The sequence below is a fragment of the Gopherus evgoodei genome, chromosome 9 (assembly GCF_007399415.2).
Source record: "Gopherus evgoodei ecotype Sinaloan lineage chromosome 9, rGopEvg1_v1.p, whole genome shotgun sequence".
Classification (NCBI taxonomy): domain Eukaryota; kingdom Metazoa; phylum Chordata; order Testudines; family Testudinidae; genus Gopherus; species Gopherus evgoodei.
In genome coordinates this window covers 48,985,686-49,010,380 of record NC_044330.1, presented here as the reverse complement: position 1 = coordinate 49,010,380, position 24,695 = coordinate 48,985,686, and the positions used below count along the sequence as shown (strand labels likewise).

At 42.6% G+C, this 24,695-nt stretch overlaps 2 protein-coding genes across 5 annotated transcripts in view; one reads left to right on the top strand and one right to left on the bottom strand.

Annotated features, from left to right (window-relative positions):
* Positions 1–1,625: 1,625 nt before the first annotated feature.
* The window catches only part of LIMS2 (LIM zinc finger domain containing 2), a 58,149-nt gene continuing 35,079 nt past the window's right edge, over positions 1,626–24,695 (bottom strand). For all 3 annotated transcript variants that reach the window (XM_030575361.1, XM_030575363.1, XM_030575362.1), the window contains exons 5-10: positions 10,560–10,709; positions 9,764–9,914; positions 7,940–8,032; positions 6,790–6,838; positions 6,544–6,619; positions 1,626–3,955 (exon numbers count right to left, since the gene is read on the bottom strand). In XM_030575361.1, coding sequence (XP_030431221.1) covers positions 3,808–3,955; positions 6,544–6,619; positions 6,790–6,838; positions 7,940–8,032; positions 9,764–9,914; positions 10,560–10,709 — 667 coding nt within the window. In that variant the 3' untranslated portion in view covers positions 1,626–3,807. The remainder of the gene's footprint in view (positions 3,956–6,543; positions 6,620–6,789; positions 6,839–7,939; positions 8,033–9,763; positions 9,915–10,559; positions 10,710–24,695) is intronic.
* Positions 12,668–24,077, top strand: GPR17 (G protein-coupled receptor 17). Of its 2 annotated transcripts, XM_030575364.1 has the most exons (3): positions 12,668–13,079; positions 17,985–18,240; positions 22,376–24,077. In XM_030575364.1, exon 3 carries the CDS (start codon positions 22,412–22,414, stop codon positions 23,426–23,428), a length of 1,017 nt encoding a protein of 338 aa, XP_030431224.1. In that variant the 5' UTR covers positions 12,668–13,079; positions 17,985–18,240; positions 22,376–22,411; the 3' UTR covers positions 23,429–24,077. The 2 variants fall into 2 exon arrangements, with proteins under 2 accessions (XP_030431224.1, XP_030431225.1); XM_030575365.1 differs by lacking the exon at positions 17,985–18,240 and having other exon boundaries at positions 22,378–24,077.

Here is a 24,695-nt window from a genome sequence, read left to right as displayed (position 1 = left end):
TATTAAGGAAGTGATTAATATTCCCCTTGAATACGAGTAAGCTGCACATATTGCAGTTGCTAAAAGCTTTGCCATCTTCAAGTGTAGTCAGTGAGCATTAGTGATTTATTTTAAATATGTATATAAATATAGATTTAAAACTGTGAAAGTATACAATGGACAGCTGCTTTTGGTAAGTAATACAAGTTTAGCCTTTTGAACCAAATTCATCCTTGATATAACACCACAGAGGATAATCAAGTGACAGCAAGAATGAATTTGACTTTCTGAATTTAGAGCAAAGGAAAACACACACATCTGAGTCTTAAATTTCTTTCTATGAAAGAGAGAGTCTCCCCTGACTCCAGCATTATGAGGAACACATAGGTACTGGAAAAACCATCACACTAAAAGACTCTGCCCTAAAGAAGTCCACAGATCCTATCACATCTACTTTACATCCTACGCCATTTACTTTTCCAAAAGTGGAATCTGAGGAAAGATGAATGTTTCCAAGCTGTTCTGTAGTTACTTCCCATAACTCTCTTGGTTGCTCAGTCTCTCAAATCTGATATTGTAACTCTATAGACAACCATGTGCTCTACAAAGCAGGACTCTAGTGAAATATTTGTCAGATTAATAGTTAAAAAGAGACACTTTAAGACATTTGATTATCCATATATTATAAAGTTCAGAGTCTATGGGTGTCTTTTCCCTTAAGTACTAGCAAGCCCTCGCCTAATCTACTGAATTTAAATATTAGAGAGGAGATAAGAGTCCTCACTGCATCTCTTATCATAGTACAAAGATATTCACATTCATCTCTACATGCACATGTTTAACCATGTATTTGCATTTTCCATTGTTAAACTCAAGAGTGGCCTCTGCAGGAAACACAGCTGACAAGATTTGAGCTGGTCTGGAAGACAACTCTACTGTCCATGAAGTACTCAATTTTTGCATATTCACAAGCAGATATGATGCCAAGTGTCCTATTACCATCTTCCCAGGAAATTCTCTTGAACTAGGACTGATGAATCAGCTGACAATACCCCGCTGCCCAGATTCAGCACTGGGCTCCTTCCTGTGACCAAGGGCATGGGGGAAAGGAGCTGCATGCTTCAGACTAGGAGGAATCAGCATAATGAATTGTGAATGCTCGTGGGCCTGAAGGGCCTGTGCTTTAGTCCTTCAACCAAACGCTAGAGAGAATAAGCATAGTGGACTGGTCCCAGCAGTGGCCACTTAAGATTGCCTTCAATTGTGCAGTTCCTTGTGCTCATACCTGAAGGATGGGCCAAAGGCTAGAGAAGAACAAGAGCTGTCCTCAAGTGCTATTAAACTGTGACAAAAGTAATACTGTCTAGGTTATTGTGCAGATTGATAGTCACAGTAGAAGATAGGCAAGCTTTCTAATTAGATCAGAGAGTCCATCCCTTCGCAAGTGCCATTGCAGAGCAGTGCACAGGTGTTAAAATAGTTATGGTAGCTTATTACAGCAGAAAGTAAAGCAGCTAAAGGCAGTTGGTACACCTCTAACCCAATATAACGTGACCCAATATAACACGAATTCGGATATAAGTGGTAAAGCAGTGCTCCGGGGGCGCGGGGCTGCGCACTCCGGTGGATCAAAGCAAGTCTGATATAACGTGGTTTCACCTATAACGCGTAAGATATTTTTGGCTCCTGAGGACAGTGTTATATTGGGATAGAGGTGTATTAGGAAAGCAGCTAACTAACCAGGAGCCTTGCACGGGGAGTCCTTGTCTGCACTAACCTTTTCCCCTAATATTTTTCAACATTACTATCTCTGGTGCAGCTTCACTGGTGGTAGCAACAGCAAGTGCTCTCGTGTAGAGCAGCCATCAGCATTTTAGCCACGGTTGTGTGTGTTTGCTCTAAGCAGGGTTAGACAACAGGGGATATGTCTTCCCTGCAGCATTAACCCAGCTCCCATCCACACACAAAAACCTCTCACCCAAGTGTGGTGTTGCTTTACACCAGGGCTCATTGGCCCAGCTGTGGGTATAGGCTAAAGCTTATTGAGCTGGTAACCTACCCACTCTGCAGCAAGGACACAGGCTAAATCACTTAAGTGTTGATAGTCCTCCAATGCCTTCCCACAATTCCCCTCCTGCACCCAGGACTGACAAGTTCTCCCATTATTCACTGGGAAAGAATCACAGTGGTTCATCTTACTGCAGTGCTAAGAACCATGGGGTATCATGTGCCTCTGGAAGTCCTAACATCTCAAGACAGGTGACTGCAGCACCACTGAGTACACAGTAACTTGGGTAGGGCTCTGCAGTGTGGCCTGTTACACCTAAGCTAGGCACCAATCACCAAGTTAATTCTGCAGTGAAGACATGCCCAAGGTGGCTAAAACACTACAAGCTGTTTAGTGACCTGTCTACATGACAGCATCCACTGGTGCTACCACCAACAAGGTTGCATCAGTAATAGCAAGGTGCAAAATTGTAGCGTGGACACAGCTAGTGTCTTCCTACAAGATTTACAGGTATGAGTCTGAAGGCTCTTTTGGTTCACTCTAAGGGTCCTAGAGCCCAGGCTCCAGCCCAAGCTCAGAAGTCTACACTGCAGTTAAACAGCTCCACAGCCCAGGCCCCATTAACCCAAGTCAGCTGGTACAGGCAAGCGATGGGTTTTTAACTGCAGTGTAGACATACACGGAGTGCATGGAAACTGAGCTGAGAAGGTAGTCTTTCTATTCAAACAAAGGAAAAGGCTTGGCTCAGACTGAAGTGTTTAACAATTACCAGATCCGCCAACTGGGTTTTTGTTATGCAAAAGAGTAACCACACCTCCAGTCATAGTGCAGGTACTGTAGAGGGTAATGGCAGGTGTGTCAGTGGGTAGGGTATTATATCACACTGGGCAATTCCAAGCCTTGGCTATCAATGATCTAATGGAGAACTGGCAAGTAAACATTGAATATTAGTTCCTAGCACACACTGCCTTCATCCTCGCACTACATATCCCCCTTCAACTGTAAGGGAATTGAGTGCTTTTGAAAAGTATCAAACTGAGAGCCTCAGAGACTGAAATCCGCTACGCATCAACCAGGAAAAGAGTAGCGCAACTTCTGTGCGCTGCCCAGACACTATACATCCACTCTGGCCTGGACTGAGCTGAGTAGGTAGCATAGACTCTGTGCCCATTCACTCCTTGCCTTGCCTTGCCTAGATAAAATGTCAACAAGGGTGTCAAGAAGGGCGATTGCTGCAGCAGTTTTTGTTATGTGGATATTTGTTCACTGGGAATCTAAACAAAGACCAGCTCATTTTGGACATACCAAACAGTTATCAGATGGTGGTAATTTTGGGCCACATTCAGAACATTGTCCTATAGGTGAAAAGCTCTGCATACAAGTCGTTTAAAGAATCCTTAATACTTATAACTGGTGTTGAACAATCTGCACGTTTCACCATCTGATATTTAAACCACTGTTCTTTCCAAATTCCTCAGGCTACAGGAGAGAGAACTTCAGCTCATTGAAGAAACGATGAAGGACAGAAAAACAAATTGTGTACATTTGATCAATGGCAGAATAATGCCAGCTAACTACCATACTCATTGCTCTGCCCTACCCCCTCAGCAGAGGCCAAACTCCCCATGCTGTCAGTGTTAATTTGCAACTGCCTGAGTAAAGGGACATTCAGGGTGAAAGCTGCAGTAACAAAAGCTGGAGGAGGTACTATTTGTCTGTGGATTGTTTCAGACATCTTAACAGCTCCCTTTGTGATCAGTAGCTGCTGCAAGTTGCAGTCTGTGAGGATAAGAGTGCAGTCAGCAGAATGACAGACCTATTTAAGCAGAGTTTAAATCCATAGCTTTGGGATGCGATTTCCTGGAGGCCAGCTCAGACAGCTTTTTCAGACGTTTCTTCAGCTCCAGAGGGAATTTTTCATAGCATTTCTTGCACACTGGCTTCATGTCGAACTCCACAAACTTGTTCCTTTCAAAGAAACACTGAGCTATTAAAAACAGCACTTACAAAACTACGGTCATGGCTTGATGTTCAGTAATCAAGTGTGAGTGTGGTGGCTTGATTTCTACTGCATGTATAAAGCCCCTCATTTCAACACACAGATGCCAATCTTGCCAGGTATGTTCACATATCAGAATTTAATGCACACGTGCAGTAGTGTTCATGCCAAGTTAGGTGCCCAACTGTGTGAACACAGATACACATGGACTGATCACTGGAGTCCACATGTTTACCAATAATGAAATGTCCAGCCATGGAACACTTTGTGACAGGCTCTTAGCAACACTTCTGCTTGACTGCTTTCCAAAACTTGGGGGCAGCAGCTTTGCATTGGCAACAGGAAGACATTTTGATTCTTCACACTCCTCTCCCCTGTGCTGCCAAGTGCACCTCAGCCTGTTATGAATGCCCCTTGCTGGCTAGTAACAGGGTGGAAGCACATTCATTTTCCCTGTACATATATCCACAGTGTTTTTCTTCTGTTGCAGCTCAATGACTTTCCTATGTTTGCTATTTCACAGAAATCATAGTCTTCTCTTCCTCAGACTAAACCAACCCAATTTTTTCAATCTTCCCTCATAGGTCATGTTTTCTAAACCTTCAATCATTTTTGTTGCTCTTCTCTGGACTTTCTCCAATTTGTCCACATCTTTCCTGAAATGTGGTGCCCAGAACTGGACACAATACTCCAGTTGAGGCCTAATTAGCATGGAGTAGAGCGGAAAGTTACTTCTCGTGTCTTGCTTACAATACTCCTGTTAATACATCCCAGAATGATGTTTGCTTTTTTTGCAACAATGTTACACTGTTGACTCATATTTAGCTTGTGATCCACTACGACCGCCAGATCCCTTTCTGCAGTACTTCTTAGGCAGTCATTTCCCATTTTGTATGTGTGCAACTGATTGGTCCTTCCTAAGTGGAGTACTTTGCCGTTGTCCTTATTGAATTTCATCCTGTTTACTTCAGACCATTTCTCCAGTTTGTCCAGATAATTTTGAATTTTAATCCTATCCTCTAAAGCACTTGCAACCCCTCCCAGCTTGATATCATACGCAAACTTTGAGTGTACTCTCTCTGCCATTATAATGTCTCTCTGAAAAACTGCCAACTGTCTTCCATTGTTTTTCCCCTTAGACTTGCTTCCCATGGAATTTTACCTACCAACTCCCTACATTTGCTAAAGTTTGCCTTCTTGAAATCCATTGTCTTTATTGATCTGTTATCCCTCCTACCATTCTTTAGAATCATGAATTCTACCATTTCATGATTACTTTCACCCAAGTTGCCTTCCACTTTCAAATTCTCAACCAGTTCTTCCCTATTTGTCAAAATCAAATCTAGAACAGCATCTCCCCTAGTAGCTTTCTCCACCCTCTGAAATAAAAAATTTGTTTCCAATACATTCCAAGAACTTGTTGGATAATCTGTGCCTGCTGTGTTATTTGGCTCCTTTACTTCCCCACTCAGTCACACGAGTGTTTCTCACGAGAGCGATAAGGACTCAAGCAGCCCTGAATGTCAGTGGGTCACAATCAGACAGCGATCCAGCTATCACAAATGGTGACTGCAGCAGAATCAAGCCACTGTATTCATTTGGTTGGCAAAAATGAAGAAGTGGAATTTTACTAGCAGAGTCAGTGTCCCAAATACTCAAGTCTCGTTTAGTCTAGAGCCCACTCAGTCTGAGACTTGCCAATTCCTTACCCTCCAATAGCCTCATATTCCCAGACTTCCTGCCATTCAGCTTCCACCAAGTTTACTGTGGTTAATGTTGCTCCATTAAGCAGCGGCAAGAAGAGTTCACTAAAATGTGGCCCACCTCCAAGAATGTGCCCAGCCTCCATTAATCCAGGGAAGGGAAGGCTGTCTCTGAGATAGGTGCATGACAAACTAATTTTCTAGAAGTTTGAACTAACTTTGCCACTGTGTTTCCTAAATCCCAGTTCTTATAGGTGACCTGTAATATTGTCTTAGAGCATGGCCTACATGCAATATGCTTTTAATGCCTCAAACATTAAACACAATGCTGACTGGGTACCTCTGGAATCATGCTGTCTGCTACGACCGCCTGGGATGTCCAATGCTGCATGTCAGTTACCAAACAGCCCAGTTGGAGCATGGAACTGAAGGCTCAGGGCACTGTCATTTTATTACGGAGTGAGACTTTGCTAAGCGTTATCAGGATAAAAGAATAAAGAATTTAAAAACACTTTCCAAACCCCACATTCTATAATGAAAACACCATTCCCTTGAGCCCCAAAGTCCATTGATAACTGAGGCATGTTGGGCCATCACAGCAGAGCTGGAGTGATATCAGAGGCCCTGAAACTAGGAAAGGGACATTTTAAGCTAGTTTGTATTAATTGTCCCTGTGCCACTTACTATTTGAGGCATTTAGCAAACAACTCTTTGAAAATGGTCTCAGTTACCTTTCAATAAGGGAAAAGCTGTATGTACTGCAGGAAAGGATACTACTCTACAGCTGCAGGATACCAGCACCATTCCCCTAGGCTGCTGAAAGGGTTAGCCTAGGTCTGCAAGTATCTACTTACTTCAGTGTGAGCTTGATGTTGCAGGTGGAGCAGGAGAAGCAGTTCACACACCAAGCCTTGTTGAGAGCTGACACCACTGTGCAAAATAAGAGCAAACAGCCAGATGATCTAGTCTCAGAGTCCAATCCCAATTTAGTGAGCCCAGATGTAAAAAGAAACACTGGAACCTTGCAACTGCAGGATTGCAACAGCTGCACTGACAAACAGAATGGAAGAGCAACCCAAAACAAGGAGAACAAATCTTACCATCCCCCTCGATCACGTGGCTGCAGTTGTAGCAGACATCTCCGAAGAGCTGCATGCAGAAGGAATAAAATGGGAACTTCTTTTACTGACTATGAAGGAGTCTGCCCATGCTCCCCAAATTAGACAGCTGGTGCAAACAAACTCCTGATGGATGCAGCAGCACTCTAAAATTCATTTACTTCTCTGAATAGCTCTCATGCACTTGTTCATTGGTCTATGGTCATTCAGAACTTGTATCCTTAAATCTTAGCGTGTTTTTGTTGATGCCTCATATTCTTGGTACCATTATAACATGATCTCTGAGCCTTATATGCCTGGGAATTTGGGAGACAATGTCAATAGATTACAACACTGATCAAAGATAAATATCTCCTGATCATAGGCCATAAACACTGAGGCAAAACAAAGCACGCTATTTTAAAAGCATTTGATATTTGGCCTTTCACAACTCTACAAGGGAAATGTAATATTTTGTCTGATGGAAACTGGTGTAGAGTCATGGCTGCTCATTTTATCTTTATGATAATGTTATTTTTATATCAGCTTACAGGACAGATCTTTTCTGTGCTTTAGCCAACTAGATGCTATGGCATTTATTTTAAAAAATTATAAATAGGCTGGCTTCACATGGGTTATAGAATGTTTTTGATTCCAACAAAAGGTTAGCCAAGCAGCCATCTGATTGCTTAACACTCATTTTATTTGGTATAATTACAGAAATTTTAATTTGTTTGCTGCGTTGTTATAGCTGTGTTGCTCGCAGGATACAAGAGACAAGGTTTGTGAGGTAATACCTTGTATTGGACCAACTGCTGTAGATGAAAGGGACAGCAATTTTTTCTTTCAACTGGGAAGATCCCTGTCCCCATTACATTTTCATTCTCTAATCACTGCCACTTTCCTAGAATTATACACATCAACATACATCTGCCAAGGAAAACATTTTTCCTTTTTCAATTAAATTCCCCACCACCAGAGGCTATTGATATTTCTTAACAACACATTCCAGATAACAATGCATTTCTGGTTATATGGTGCATGGGGAAAGTACTGTACTTATTTCTCAAATTTCTATAAGGGGTATTCTTTCTCCACAGCCCTTCAGTTGAGAGAAGTGCCTGCTGAATGGGTGCAGGACAGCAGTGCTTACCTGGTTGTAGTGAGTCTCGCAGTAAGCCAGTCCTTTTTTCTCATAGTGGCGGTGCCCCAGAAATGGCTTCTCACATTTGGCACAAACAAAATGCTGCAAAAGTAAAGGGCATTCAGTGTCGGTGGAAGAGCCTCCACAGCTAGAAGACATGCACGGTCACTGCCCCGGAAATAAACCAGTGGTTTGCACAAGAGTTTCAGATCTTTATACAAAGACAGACAAGAAAACCCTGCAAGAACTTGTGGGATGGTGATGGTGGGACACTACAAAAATCTAAATAAGTCACAGGAACAACCTCACAGCAGTGTTAGAGGACAGTGGTAAACATACCTGCACTCTGCTACACAACAGAGTCTGCCACTACAATCATCTGTTGAGCTGCACTATACAAAAAAAAAAGTGCTTCCAAGATCTGGAAGGTGAGATGTGTGACTCAAGAACCTCTTAATGCCAACTGACAAAGGGATGCAGAGCGGTTACAAGAATCTCCTGATTTTGGTATGTACATTCCAATTCAAAGAATGTCTCGTGAGGTCTCAAATGAAAGCTGGTGCCATGCTGGTTATCAATATTGTTATGAAATGTGTGTACAGATACTATGTAAGGAGTTACACACACACACACACAAAATATGTTCTTAAAAGTCTGTGTGGGAGAGTTGGACAGCATCAAAGGTGAAAAACAAGTTCTGTCAGACAAGAGGTGTTTATTCATCTCTCTGTTTACATGCGAACTGAATCTTGTCTCATTCACTACTGGTCACTTATTGCCAGTCAGAACTAAATGCAATAAAAGATTCTGCAGAATTCAGGGAAAAAGTCTATCAGGAAGAGAAAAACAGTGGTGCTTGGGGGGGCGGGAGGGAACCCTATCTAGAGATATACCTATATTTGGGCGGCAAAGACGACATCCTGGCACTCTTCACTAACAGAATAAAAGGACAGTACTTCTGCTTCGTGAAGAAGACAGTCTTGGTTGAAAATGCTGAAGAGAATTTTGGGTGAGAAGCTTTTTTAGACAAGACAGAAACTTGTTAGTTAAGATTAGTCTCTAGAAATCATGTTATGACTTTGTTTTACACAACCATTTGTTTCCAATATTCTCTATTTCTTTGATAATATATTTATAGTGAAAACAAAAATATATTTATCTAAGTAATGTGGTAGTAAGCAAAGTGCTGGCTCTGGATTGAATCTTACATGCTGGTGTGTATTGTTCCTTTGGGAAAGGCAGACCTGGTAATTCTGTGAGTGTCCCATGGATAAGGGACTGGATACTACAGGGATTCGGTACATGCTTATGGCTACCTGTACAGTGAAAATGAGGACTGGAAGGTAGTGCTTGTGCTACCAGAGGCTGGTGGTTTTAGGGAGCTGATCCATCACAGGCAGATTCAAGCGTGCTTCACACTAAGGGCAGGTGGTGGTGAGGTGTCTCACAACCTGGGTACTCCTGGGAAGTGTCACAGCGATGTTACAGTTTGTTATTTGGAGCTGGAGGGAAGGACATAGAGAGGATGTACATAACTTCAGTGAAACGCTATTTTGCAGACCCCAGAATCTTTGAAATGTAATGCAGAAATTTTAAAATAGTTTTCCTGAGAATAAATTAAACAATGTACTGTTATTGTGCAAAAGATTAAATGCACCATTCACAACTCTAGTGCATGTGACTTACCCAGGTAAAGCTCACCCCAGGTAAATACAGTCTGAATTCGGCCTAAACAGGAATGGTGGAAATTTCTAATGTTCACCATAACAGCCTCCAACTTGCATTAGACCTCTGGCAGTATGCATTCCACAGGCAGCTTCACAATGATCTCACCTCAACATGCCATTGCTTCCCCAGAGCATTGACCACTCGTCCTTCGATAGGCCTGCGACAGGCTCCACAGATTGGGATACCCATCTTGTCATGGCAGGGCAGGCAATAGAGTTCCCCTTTCAGCTCCCTGGCCTCAGCAGTCAGCTCCTTCCTGAAAACAACACAAACAAGTGTTCTTGAAGCAACAGTGCTGACCCAAGCCCCAGCCAACAGCTGTTTCATGATTAAGCCTTATGTGAGCTTCCCTCCAGACGTGACTATCTAAGATGAAGCTGTGGAAGAGAGAACTTCAAAGCCAGCTTCCATGCTTTGGCCCCCATCTACACTATAAACACAGGCATCCTGAATTATGCTTGTGAAACATGGCTGTGGTCAAACCACTTTCTAACATGATGGTTATCTAATAGGTCTTTCTGTCCACAAACGCAAGGCTAAATCATGCGGAGCAGTTTGGCCACAACCATGTTTAAACAAGGTTATTTTTGTAATGTAAAACAGGACTTTTGAGAGTGGCTCATTTCCAGGAACTGTTCCCAAGCCCAGTAGACAATGGTGCCCTGTAAGCAATGTATGGAGGAAGGAGAACCCTATATAGCTGAACAGAATAACTCCAATTCTTCTATCCTTTTTGATCCCAACTTTTTTGATCTTTCACATACAGAACTTCTTGTCTGCCAGACAACTTAAAGGCTGCAAAGTGTAGCTGACGATTACAGAGTCCAGAAAGAGACTGAACTGTTGTCCATACAGTACATTTCCCTGGTTTACTGATGAAAGCTGAGAGAGGAGAACATACCCGCAGTGGGTGCAGTTGAAGTGATCTGGATGGTAGGAGTCATTCCTGAACATCAGAGGCTGCTCATCGATTATCAGGTGGCACTTCTGACAGATATACTTGCCTAGCCCCTTGGCTTTCTCCCGATTATGGCAAGGCCTGCACAGGTGCCTGGGTGAAAATTTGAAAGAAAGGGTAGATTAGCACTGTAGAATCTTTCTAGAAGAGAGTCGTGCTCTGCACATTTTTGGTTAGGGTTATAGGTTTCTGTAACCTTCTTCCAAAGACAGCAGTCAATGTTCTAACCCCACTGCTCTAGAGGATGGGAGTTAAACGTCATCTAATGGTGCTAGTGTTAACCAAAGCCTGAGGTAGCCTTGTAACTCCACCTGCCCCATTCAGATACAGTTAGGTATTTCCCAGGCCTCCTTATGCGGCATTTCTTCTCCTCACTACAGGTGTCAAGTGCAGTAAAAACAGTAGACAGTTTAGCTGTCTGTAACTGCAAGTGTGCAGTAAGCTTACAAACACAATGGAGACTGCACATGGGCCCAAATCACTATGCATGAAGCATCTCCTTTTGTACGCAGCAATAAAGACACTCATAGGTATGCATATCAGAGTAGCTAATATATGTCTTATCAACACAGCGGAGAGCTTGTGTGCACATATGTACGTATGTTCCTACAAATCTATAAATGTGTTTGTGTTTACATAAATCTAAGCACACAATCCTCTGACTGCTCTGTTGAAGGGAGTTCACTCTCAGTGCTCCTCTTGAAGGTACATTGCTAAAGTGCCTCCATCATGGTTGGATCCATTAGTCCTCACTAACCAGGACAAACCAGAGAGTCTTTGAATCATAGCCCTTCTACCCAAAAGCTCCCTATTAAGTTTAAGACAAACAAGGGAGTCTGCAGTTCTGTGCTGCAAACACTTCATACTTTTCAAACTGCAACAGAAGCACAAGTCCTGATCGGGAAGGGCATGCGACTGACATTGCTGGGAGTAAAGTCTGTGACAAAAGGGATAAAAGATAAACAGCTGTAAAGCTCAGTGCTCCTGTTTACACAGAGACTAATCAAAAGACAAGGAGCTGAATCAGCCAGTTTGATGCCCAGTATTTAAAAGCTCTCATGGAGTGGTCTTTAGTTTAGTTCACCCATCGGCTGTCTTCCCAGCAGTAGTGTGGTTTGCTGGGTGTGGAGGTTTGGCTAAATTGAACACAGCAGGCAAATGGAGAAAACAACCTATGCCTGTTTTCTCACCATTGTCCAAGCTGACAAAAGCATGCTTAGTTCCCCCTCACTACAGTCACACGTACATCCCTGGTTAAGATTTAAAGGTATTCTCCCAAAGAGCCCATCAACTACAGGGAAAAATGGTAAAGGACAGGTGGTGTCATGGCTAATACAACGAACTGACTAGGAGTCAGAAGATCTGGGTTCTATTCCAGGCTCTCTCTCCTGGATTTCCTGTGGGACTTTGGGCAAGCCACTTAACCTCAGGATTCTCCATCTGTAAAATGGGGCTAAGAATACTTCTATGTGGCACAGGGGTGTCGTGTGGCCTCAAACATTTATGATCCTCAGATGGAAAGCACCTGCATAAGTTGAAAGCATGATTATTATTTTCTCACTTTTTAAGTCCTCACTTGTGTAATAGTCTCTTTGCAGGGCTGGAACCACTGTCCTGCCAGATGGAGCCACAGTCCCCACAAAAAGCAGACAGCGCCCCATTATAAGAAAGCATGCAGCTGTGCTCATCCCTGGATAAAGGCATCAATTTTATTCAGCACTGTCAAATGGGGACTAATTATACAGGGCAGGACACTGGGACCCTGCAGCAAGTGTCCTGAAAAAAAACCCTCTCATTCAGCTGAATAAGGGGCCTTCAACCCTTTGCACTGATAAACCATTATCAACCCCTCCCCATTCACAAACCCTCTCTGCTGTCCCATAGACCCTCCTCTATTGCAAGCAAAGTGAAGTCTTGGAATCGCAGAGCTGTTGCCATAGCAGCCACCTCTCTCACCCCCACTCCCACCATCATGGAATTATCCCATTCTCAAGTGTCCTGTTGTGTCTATTAATACCAGACTCCCCCCCCCCAGCACAATACCCCTTTCCAACCCTCTAAAATAATCACAGAACTCCAAAGAGTCAGTGTAAAAGACTAGGGGGTTCAGAGAGACTTTAAGAAGCAGGACAAACACTGAAATATTCAAAAATATAACAGCAGCAGCAGCGATTCACCCCTTCCAAGGCTTCAGCTGGAATGAAAACTGCCTTTCTTTGCAAGTGTGCCATCTCCTCTCCTCTGTTGTGTGAGCTGATAATGCATTATCAGAGCTAGCAGGACTCTATATAGAGGGACTCTCTCTTCCACCCTCACTAAGTCTGAAACGGTCTGCTCTTTCTGAATCATCAGATGGCTTTCAGCTTTGACGCTTCCCCTTGATTTGCTGGCATCAGAAGGAGCTCCCAGAACTTTACTCTAGAAGGACTTTGCCCTTCACCGGTAGGACTGCGTCATCAAGAGGTAAGAGAACTGGCTTTGGCTGGTAGAATAATGGAGGCACTTTCCTGGTGGCTTTACGCTGTTGTAGTCAAGTCAGTGAGGGTGGTGGGAGATGTACAGAGTGGCTAATACACATAGTGTATGAGTTGTTGAACAAATAAAGTCTACAAAGAATTTCAGTACAGACAGGCATACACCACAAATGTCACCTCATTACATTATTAATTTCCCATGGGCAACCGAGTATTCTCAGCCAGATGGAAGTCAGCTCTGGAGGGAGTTTCATCCAGTGTTAAACGATTTTCTGGGAAAGATGCAAGATCTTCCTGCTTGACAAAGCATTTCCACCATCATCAGCACTGATTATTTAAAACAAAACAGATCATTCCCCAGGCAGAACCACCTTTAATCAAAAGAATTAGAGAAGAGCAGAAAACTGTGAAGTCCATCAGAGAACTCATCATGCGCTTCTAGCTGAGAAGCACTTAGATTGTAGCAAAAACCAAGCTAGCTTGATTTCTTATTTAAGACGAACTAGAAAGTTTTGCTTATTTTTCATCAAGTTTTTATTAACAAATAGGAAGAGCACCCGTTGGAACAGTAATATCATTGTATAAACTATTACAACTATCCAAGAGAGTACCAATGTAGTGTGGGTGTGAGAGAGGGGGAGGGCCATAAAATATAGCTGTATGCACACATTCTAAATGACTAACTACATCCCTGCTTATAAATCAGCTATGGGAGGCTTGCAATAATGGCTAACACCAGAATAGAGCTCTATTCAGCAATCTGTAAATCACTAAATACTCACACTACCCCAGCAGCGCAAGTCAAGTGGAATTCTGGGCTTGGGAACCAGACAACTAAAGAATTCTTCTGCCTACAGATTCAGAACCTCTTGCGTTGTAGAACAAGCCCCGGATACTAGATAATTTTAAAAAGGAGATAAGATTTCTAATTAGCTTCAAGCAAAAGCATTTGTACATGCTACAGTGACAAGTTTATTAGAGATTACAGAGTTATTCTGCAGTGTACCACAACAGAACAAAAATAAATAAAAGCCTAATACAAAAATGTGCATGTTTATTTTTAATCAGATTTTTAAAAAAAAATTGTAATAATTTGCTAAACCTTCTTCATGTGTTATTAACAGAAGCACAGAGTAAAGCCATCACTGGTTTTCCACAGCTCTAGTGTTATTGTGCTAAGAACATTTAAAGCCGCACATTTTTTAAAATTAGCATTTCAATTCTCAAAGCCAGTGCAGCAATTAATTCTAGTGATACATAAACTTCTCCTGAGCTACTCAAATGCCAAGGACACCTTCATTTTCAACTCAACAATCAACACTAATGGCTACAAAAATTAAAGAATGTTAAAACAGCACGAGTTAAAACTCAGAGGATCATTTGAGTTTAGAACCTAACTGAAAGGGTTTTGTAATGTAGCAAATTGCCGGCATTACTATGATGGGTCACGCATTATCTCTTCTTGTGGGGGTGTTCAGGGAGCCATTTCTCACCCCTGAGCTGAGGTATTAACTATCCCATTAGTATCCCAGAGAGAGGGAGTAGAGAGGGAGGGACCCGGGCCTGCCCTCTACTCCGGGTCCCAGCCCAGGGGCCCTAAGGATAGGGCAAACCACTTGAACTAGCGATTCCTTCCCCTGGGCTACTTCCCTCTCCAGCCCTTCATTTTGTGGGGCTTCCTGCCCTCTCTCTGCTTAGGCAAGGTTTCTCCCAAACCTTTGTGTCTATGGAGTCCCTCTGCTCTGTACAAGCCATGTTTCCCTTTACCTGGGGTCGTGGTCTTCTGGCCCGCCACAGCACTTTTTCAAGCTCTCATCTGCTTCCCTCCAAACTGCTCTCTGCTCCAACACCAAACCACTCTGCTTCAACTCCTCCAACTGTCTGATTGAAGCAGGTGCTCTAATTGGCTTAACTGGCTTCAGGTGCTCTAATTAAACTGTAGCAGCCTCTCTTCCCTCTACAGGCAATAAGGCTCTAATCATGCTTGGGCTCCCCTCTATCACTCTCTTGCTGCCCTCTGGCCTTGCTGTATCACAGTAAAAAGAGCCATTTATTTTCGTCACACCTTCTGACAAAGAAAGAAAAAGAGAGGCTCTCACAGGATAACATATGTAACAGCAGCTTCCTCCCATAACAATACAGACTTTTGACAGATAAGAACATATGTGAGCTAGATCCATCAACATTTAATAAGCTCTTGCAGCCCTAATCCCCAAGATGTTTCTCCTCCCTGTGACTACCCTACTGGACTTCTTGATATTCCTCATTCAACCCCTGCAGTCCTGTGGTGAAATCCTGGCATCACTGAAGTCAAATGAGTTTTACCATTGACTTTAACAGAGCCGGGATTTCATCACTGGTGTCTTTGCTATTCTATGTCAGATACTGACAGAAAACTGATCTCAAACCCCAGATGCACCACAGGAAGTCAGTTCTAACAGAATCTGACCACCACAGAGAATTTTAAGAACATGATAAATGCACCTCTGTCATAAACAGATAATTAAGGGTTAATGTCTCTATTACCTGTAAAGGGATAAGAAGCTCAGTAAACCTGGCTGACACCTGACCAGAGCACCAATAGGGGGACAAGATACTTTCTTGGCGGAGGGAAGTCTTTGTTTGTGCTTTTTGTTTTGTTGGTTGTTTGCTCTCGGGACTGAGAGAGATGGGACATCAATCTAGGCTCTCCAAATCTTTCTGAATCAGTCTCTCATGTTTCAAACTTTTAAGTAATTAGCCAGGCAAGGCGTGTTAGTCTTATGTTTGTTTTCTCAACATGTCAAGGTTTCTTTCCCCACTCTGAACTTTAGGGTACAAATGTGGGGACCTGCATGGACACTTCTAAGCTTAATTACTAGCTTAGATCTGGTATACACTGCCACCACCCAGAATTCCAGTGTCTGGGGCACCCTCTGTCCCCACAAAACTTCGTCCCCTCCCTGGGTTGCCTTGAGGGACTTTACCAATTCCCTGGTGAACACAGATCCAAACCCCTTGGATCTTAAAACAAGGAGAAATTTACCATCCCCCTCCTTTCTCCCATCAATCCCTGGTGAGTCCAAATCCAGTCCCCTTGGATCTTAAAACAAGGAAAAATCAATCAGGTTCTTAAAAAGAAAGCTTTTAATTAAAGAAGGAAAAGGTAAAAATTATCTCTGTAAAATCAGAATGGAAAATGCTTTACAGGGTAATCAGATTCCTATAGACCAGAGGGCCGCCCCCAGCTTTAGGTTCAAAGTTACAGCAAACAGAGGTAAAATCCTTCCAGCAAAAAGAAACAAGACTAACATGCCTTGCCTGTGTTATAACTGAATATAAAACTAATGGCTAACCACAGTCTAATCTAACTGTTGCTATGCAGGATCATGCCTCCTTACATATTTGTTTGTGGATGGGATTATTTAAATAAATGGAGTGGCAGCACAAAGAGTGTAAATTCAAAGAATCACACCATGAGTATTAATGTGGATGTGCCCTGTCTTCAATAGCCATTAAAGGGGTAAGATTTCCTCCTCCTTTGGTGTAAAATAGAAAAAATAAGGATAACAAGTCTTTTAGTTTCCAATACCACTTTCATTTAGGGACTAAACTCACAAGGTTTTTTCCAAAGTAACACTAGCAAAAATGTGCACACTCCACAAACACTATCTTTGCATGTGCACACCTGGGAAGCATGTACACAAAGAGGTAAGTCTCGTAAGGACATGAGAATGGCCATACTAATAATTGGAGATATACCAAACTCCTAGGACTGGAAGGGACATTGAAAGGTCATCCAGTCCAGCTCCCTGCCTTCACTAGCAGGACCAAGCACTGATTTTTGCCCCAGATCCCTAAGCAGCCCCCTCAAGGATTGAACTCACAACCCTGGGTTTAGTAGGCCAATGCTCAAACCACTGAGCTATCCCTACAACCCCAAAGGTCTATCTAGCCCAGTATCCTGTCTTCCGACAGTGGCCAATGCCAGGTGCCCCAGAAGGAATGAAGAGAACAGGTAATCATCAAGTGAACCTTTCCCTGTCACTCATTCCTAGCTTCTGGCAAACAGAGGCTAGGACACCATCCCTGCCCATCCTGGCTAATAGCCATTGATGGACCTGTCCTCCATGAACTTATCTAATTCTTTTTTTAACTGTTACAGTCTTGGCCTTCATAACATCCTCTGGCAAAGAGTTCCACAGGCTGATTGTGTGTCGTGTGAAAAAATACTTCCTTTTATTCATTTTAAACCTGCTGCCTATTAATTTCATTTGGTGACCTCTAGTTCTTGTATTATGAGGAGTAAATAATGCTTTCTTATTTATTTTCTCCACACCAGTCATGATTTTATAGACCTCAATCATATCCCCCCTTAGTCGTCTCTTTTCCAAGCTGAAAACTCCCCCGTCTTATTAATCTCTCCTCATATGAAAGCCATTCCATACCTCTGATCATTTTTGTTCCTCTTTTCGTAACCTTTTCCAATTCCAATATATCTTTTTTGAGATGGGGTGATCACATCTGCACGCAGTATTCAAGATGTGGACGCATCATGGATTTATATAGAGGCAATATGATATATTATTATCTATCCCTTTCTTAATGACCAACATTCTGTTCGCTTTTTTGACTGCTGCTGCACATTGAGTGGATGTTTTCGGAGAACTATCCACAATGACTCCAATACCTCTTTCTTGAGTGGTAACACCTAATATAGTTGGGATTATATTTGCTAATGTGCATTACTTTGCATTTATCAACAAGTCTCCATTTTGCACATGTAAATGTGGGGCAAATATGCATGTCCACTGTTATAGAATATGCTGTGCTTTGAAAAATGTGGTCCAAGGATCAGTGTTCCGCTCAAGCACTGATGCAGGCTGTCCTCATACTCTCATTTTTATTCTTTCAGTAATAAACAGGAACAAGCACACAGCTGGTTGGCACACAAAGGATCCTGCGGTCCTAAATCTCCAAACTTCACAGCTCAGCTGCACAGCATTTCAACACAGAAAAAGAGGGACCCCTGTGGCCAGATGGGAGAATTTCTATTTCTTAATTCTATCCATTCTCACTTATATTGATCTTCATCCTTCCTGTCTGTCAACCAGCTTGGCAGTGGAAGAAGTCTGGTTCAGAGTATGCCCACTTCTATCCACCTATCTGAAAGACAAGTGTTTTCTTGGGATTCTGCTTCCAGTGTCTGTGTTACTGGACTATTCTTCACCAGAAATTTCACCTCTTAAATGTTTCTGAGCAATAATCATTGCTCTGAGGGAAGATGGGGCATTACCCTCTGTTGCAGTCACTCGTCTACTGCTGTATAATTTCAGGATGCTGCAAGGTTTTTGCCAGAGGCATCTTCGATAACATCAGCAAACATCACAATGGTTTGTTAACTAGGGTAAGGGGGAACTGGCTGATCAGAAAGGAGGAAGCATCTATTTACATATCTTAATTAACAGCAATGATGTGAAAGTAAAGAGTGGCCGCTTTGCACAGACAAGGGTTACCTGGAGAAAAGCCAAACTCCTACACCAAACAGACATTCTTCTTGACTTGTGCGATCATAACTTAAGAAAAACACTCTTCTTTTCCAGATATTTTTCAGATTCAATTCCACTTCCCACTGCCTCTGTAATCTCCAATACATCCCAGACCACTCCTGCTCCCCTTGTGGGCTTCCTTTCCTGCCTAATATTTCCTCCATCTATCCCAGCAGCCTCTCCCTCCGACTTCTTCAGCTTCCTTTACTGCTTCCCCTTATACAAATATACTATAGTATCCTGTACTACTGGTCAAATACCACAGCAGTAGCAGTGCAATGGCGTTAAACACTCCCTTTGCCAATTCAGAATCTGGACCAGTATGACAGAATACTAGAGCCTTTTATTTTTAAATAAAAGGAGGAAAACTGGATACTTGATCCCCATTCTAAGCAAACAAGTAGGAATAATCAAGTTTTACATAAGTCTTCAACTAGCTAAGTACAAGAGTTTAATATAGTTTTGGTAAAAATGTTGCAGGTGCTAATAGGTTCCCCTATCAAAGAAAAACCTACAGGGATTGATGCCATGATCCCTGGGATTGTTGTGGAGGAAGAAAATTCCCAAAAGTTTTCTCTCAGTTTCCAACAGATCATTCAATTGCGCATGTGGGTTAGCATGTAGGTGGTCTGAACACAGATTTTTGGGTTCTACACAGAGCCCATGTATCTCCATGATGTCCCTTAGTCTCAAGTGAATCTCCCCCATACCCCGGTTAATACAGCAGCAGGTGAATCATACTGACATTCACTTTGTCCCTTTGCTGGCTGCTGCCCTGTACATCCCAAAATACATTAGCCTACATTTTCAAGAGTAACTACTGATCTTGTGAGCCCAAGCTGACACCTCAAAGGAGTTTCCATGTAGTGGATCATGGCATCAACCCCTGCAGGTTTTCCTTTGCTAGGGGAATGCTTCCACTGTCTTTGCTGTGTCCCAGTGAAGCACTCTCAGTGGGTCCCATGGACAAGGGGATGGTGCTGCAGACATCTCTGACCACCCTCCTCTCCCCACATCCCTCAGGGACAGTGGGAGATGTACAACAGACTCAACTCCATGTACAGATGTAGTTGAGGAAGGGATCCAGCTCACAGTTTTTTCATATTTTCATTTTATAGACTAGGGAGCAGGTGAGGAGCGGAATAATACAAAAGACTCAAAGCCAAAGTAAGAGTTACAGATTTTAATTCAAGATCTGTTCCATATCATAGAAAAGCTCTGGGTAAGTGTCCATGAAAGTCTGGTCATTATGTCCCTCTGCTGTGGGCAGCAGTGAGAGTGACAAGAATAAGGTCAATTTCACTATGTTGCTGGTTGAGAAAGCTACAGGGTCAGTTGCAGCAGATATAGTTACTGGAGCTTTCAAGGAAGAGGAACATGCAGGGACTGAAAAAGGAACACAGTAGCAGAGAAATTCCCCTCCTAACAGCCAGGGAAGTCTTTCCCAAAGCAAGTCAATAGTGTTTCACTGTCTGAATCAATTGAGGCAGAAGCCACTGCACTGTTTGGAAGAACTTTCTTCTGAATCCCAGCCCAGTAACAAAACCAACTCTGGGGATTTTCTGGTTAAAAAAAAAAAATTAAATTAAATTCCTGGCACCTGATCCCAGGAACCATGCACCTAGAGACATTTCTACCAGAGATGGATATATGAACTCTCCCCTCCCCATTCTCTCCAGCAATAAGCCAGATACTCTCAAAGGTTGTTTGTTTTTTTTTTAAAAACTGGATACTTATGTCTCCAGTGAAGTTTCTGTATAAGGAGCTGCGACTCTAGTCCCAGGGGTGCCATGCTGAGATTGCTCAAATAGGGCAAACTGTAAAGAAGGGCAGAATCTCCAAAACTGGTGGTTATTCCAGTACTTAGATCCACCAAGCCAGAAACAAAACAGCTTCTATAATACCTTATTGGTTACTCAGAAGCCAAAAACACAGTTCCCTTAAAGCAATCCAGTCTCCTCCCAGACAGGCAAGCCAAATATGATGAGGATTACTAAAAATCTTGTTCATCATATAAAAAGTTCTACCAATCCCAAAGGATCGGATATATTACCTCCCAGGTTAATGAATATTTCAGATCTTACCCAAATACACACTTACAGCCAATTATTATTAACTAAACTAAGATTTATTAAAAAAAGAAGAGAGCGTATTGGTTAAAAGATCATTATACATACAGGTATGAAGAGCGTTCTTAGGTCAGTTTTATAGTACAGATGGTGAGCTTAGAGTTGCAAAGCATCCTTTCCAGAATCACTTCATTAGGTTACAGTCCAATGTCCATATCCAATAACAGGGCTATCCAGAATGGCACTGAAGACCACAATCTTGCGACTCAACCTTCCCTATGAAGCTTAAGCAGATCTGAGGTCCCAAGCGTTTTTAAGAGATTTTTGCAGCCTCTTGACAGCACACAGTCCTTGGATGAACAATAGGCTTTTGAAGTAACCTTCTATTTCCTAAGCATTACTAGTAATTAATTAGTACAAGATATTTATCCATTAAGTAGTTCATTGATAATTTATACAAACTTCAAAGAGAAGTACAGACAATGAAATTACTACACTCAAGTTTCATTTAAATGTTAATATTCCCTTTTGATCTCTGAATCAATAGACAGGATTCATCTATTTATATGGTTAACATCTAACAAGATATAAGTACCATATATACTCGTTCATTAGCCCGTTCATTTATAAGCTGACCCCCCAAGATGGATAGGTAAAAATAGCAAAAACTGTATCACTCTTTCATAAACCAACCCTATATTTCAGGGGTTGGCAAACTTTGACTCCTGGCCCATTAGGGTAAGCCATTAGTGGACCTGGGTTTTTGGTTTACCTGGAGCGTTCAGAGGCACGGAGCCCCTCAGCTCCCAGTGGCCACAGTTTGCCGTTCCCAGCCAATGGGAGCTCTGGCAGCTCCGACTGGCTGGGAACAGTGAACCGCGGCCACAGGGAGCTGAAGGGCTCCATGCCTGCAGATGCTCCAGGTAAACAAAACGACAATATATTAGATATTCAATTCAATGATTCCATAGAGTTTAAAATCATCAAATGTTGGTGTAGACCCATTTATAAGCCAACCCCCACTCTTTGATGCGTCACTTTTTTACCAAAAATATTTGGCTTATGAATGAGTATATATGGTAAACACATACAATTAGTACTACCTCTAATTCTCTAACAACACAGGTTTGCATGTCAAAGCTCTAGTCTATTTAACAGGGCTATATTAGCTATTGCTAAGGAACAGCCCTAATTACCATTTATATACTCCTCTAATATGTCTTTAAAGGCTCAATTTGGCTAATTTATTCTGCAAGTTGCTTAACCCTTTCTGGCCCTGTGTCACACAAGCTCTTTAAATCCTAGGACAAGTAGTACCAATATTTTGGCACCATGCCAAAAGTCAGTCGCTCTCTGAATGTATAGTGCCTATTTAAACTTTTCTGTTAACCTGGTACAAGGGTGTCTAGCACCTTTATCACTTACTAAGTCTCAGAACATCTTGGAGATAAATGTACAGCCAGTTGATTGCGTTACAATATTTTCTTCAAATGACAGGAAAGGTCTGGAAAATCCAACTGAGAGGGAGGGGTTTATAATTCTGAAGTAGGTCAGACTCTGAGTTTATAAAAATTGGACAGTGTCCTTTTAATTACTTCTCTCAGCAAGCAGGAGACATTTTGACTGATTTCCATGCGGTCTGACCATTACCAAGGTTCTTTGTAAGATCTGTTTTCTTGATTTTTTTCAGGTCCCTGGCTGGTGCCCCAGAGCTGTAGTGAGGAATGAATGGTCCAGCAGATCCTTCAAGCCTATTCCTCAACTCCTCCCTGGAAACTTCTGAACAATGTGGCAAAGAGACCCATATAGAGAACATCCTTTTTGCCACTTTTTATCTCCTGGATTTCATCCTGGCTTTTTTTGGCAATACCCTGGCTCTTTGGCTCTTCATCCGGGACCAAAAGTCAGGCACTCCAGACAATATTTTCCTGATGCATCTTGCTGTGGCTGACCTGTTTTTTGTGCTGGTTCTACCCACCCGGCTAGTATATCACTTTTCTGGCAATCACTGGCCATTTGGCGAGATCCCATGTAGACTCATTGGCTTCCTTTTTTATCTCAATATGTATGCCAGTATCTACTTCCTCATGTGCATCAGCATTGACCGCTTCCTAGCCATTGTGCACCCTGTGAAGTCCATTAAACTCCGCAGGTCACTTTACGCCCATTTGGCATGTGCCTTTCTTTGGGTTATAGTTGCTGTTGCAATGACACCTCTGTTGGTCAGTGTGCAGACAGCTGAGATGAACAACACGACTGTCTGCCTACAGCTCTACAGAGAGAAGGCATCACGCCATGCTCTCGTGTCCTTGGCAGTGGCATTCACCTTTCCATTTATTACTACAGTAACCTGCTACTTACTGATTATTCGTAGCCTGAGGAGTGGGAACAGAGTTGATAAGCACCTGAAGGAAAAAGCCATCAAGATGATCATAGTTGTTCTCATGATCTTTCTGGTCTGCTTCGTACCCTATCACATCAATCGCTACATTTACGTTCTCCATTATGATGGCACCAAGACTTCCTGTGAAACCAAGCGAGTCCTGGCACTCAGTAACCGCATCACTTCCTGCCTTACCAGCCTGAATGGCGCCCTTGACCCAGTGATGTATTTCTTTGTGGCTGAGAAGTTCCGTGAGGCCTTGTGCAGCTTGTTTTGTGGCAAAAGAGCTGCAATGATGCCTCCAAGTTATGAAGGGAAGACAAATGAGAGCTCACTGAGTGCTAAATCTGAATTGTGAGCAAGTGATCATATTTGTTGACACTTCTGGGCACAACACAGCCAAGAGACTTTCTAGAGAGTAAAGGCAAGTGACCCCAAGGACAAAGATGTTATCCCCAGAGTCAGTATCAGTCCTGCAATATCAAGGAGGAGAGTTCAGTTATTCTATGCAGCTACAACCAGAAATGGCTCATCTCCGCCAGAAGACAGATTGTAACCTCAATAAATCACAAGACATCTGAACATGAATGCAACAGCAGCAGCATCTGTTGCCCAATCCTGAAGCTGAGGCCTGAATATTTAGGGATGGGGGAAGGAAACAAGAATGTAATCAATCCATGATTTCTCCATCTAAGAGTTTTATACTCAAGGCTCATTCAAGCAAATGTTGGCCACCCTGAGAAACAGAACAACTGGAATTCAAGGACTAAGGGCCTAGTCTACACTGGGGCAGTGAGAGAGGGGAGATTCGATCTAAGATACGCAACTTCAGCTATGAGAATAGCGTAGCTGAAGTCAACATATCTTAGATCGAATTAAAATTACATATTTCGTGTCCTTGCGGCACAGGATCAACGGCCGCGGCTCCCTGTCAACTTTGCTTCTGCCTCTCGCACTGCTGGAGTTCAGCAGTAGATGGGAGAGTGATCAGGGATTGATTCATCACATCTACACTACACACGATAAATCAATCTCCGATAGATTGATCGCTACCCACCAATCCGGTGGGTAGTGTAGACGTATGTTTAGATTCAATGGCTGATTGCCTCCTGCCCAACATGCACACCCTCCCTTGAAATACTATGTTGTGCCAGCCAAAGTGATTCAGTCCTGGGGTATCAGAGGAGAACAGTAGTGTCTCTGGATCTATTGTGAATATTTTCAGAGAGTTGGGGGGATATGGTATTCCTGTTGAATAGGGGGAAAGGGAAACCTGTGGCTGGAATAAATGGAAGACATCCTGATTCCCAAGGGATGTCAAGTTATTATCGCCACAGGCCTCTTGTCTATGCCTAGGATTTGGGAATGAGCAGTAAACATCATGCTAATATTTCAACCTGTCCTTGGGTTTGTGGTCTAAGGCCCTAGGAGCTGCCTTCAGTTACAGGCAGCATTTTCTGAACAAGCCTTGGGGTGTAGTCCTGTTTGAATTATCAATCACCTTAATAATCTCAGGCTAAAATAAAAGGGAATGGAAAGAAGTCTCATGAAAAAAAATCAGTAAAGGGAATATCTTCCATTGGTTTATAAATGCTGAACCCTACAACTGAATCCCTGTAAAAAAA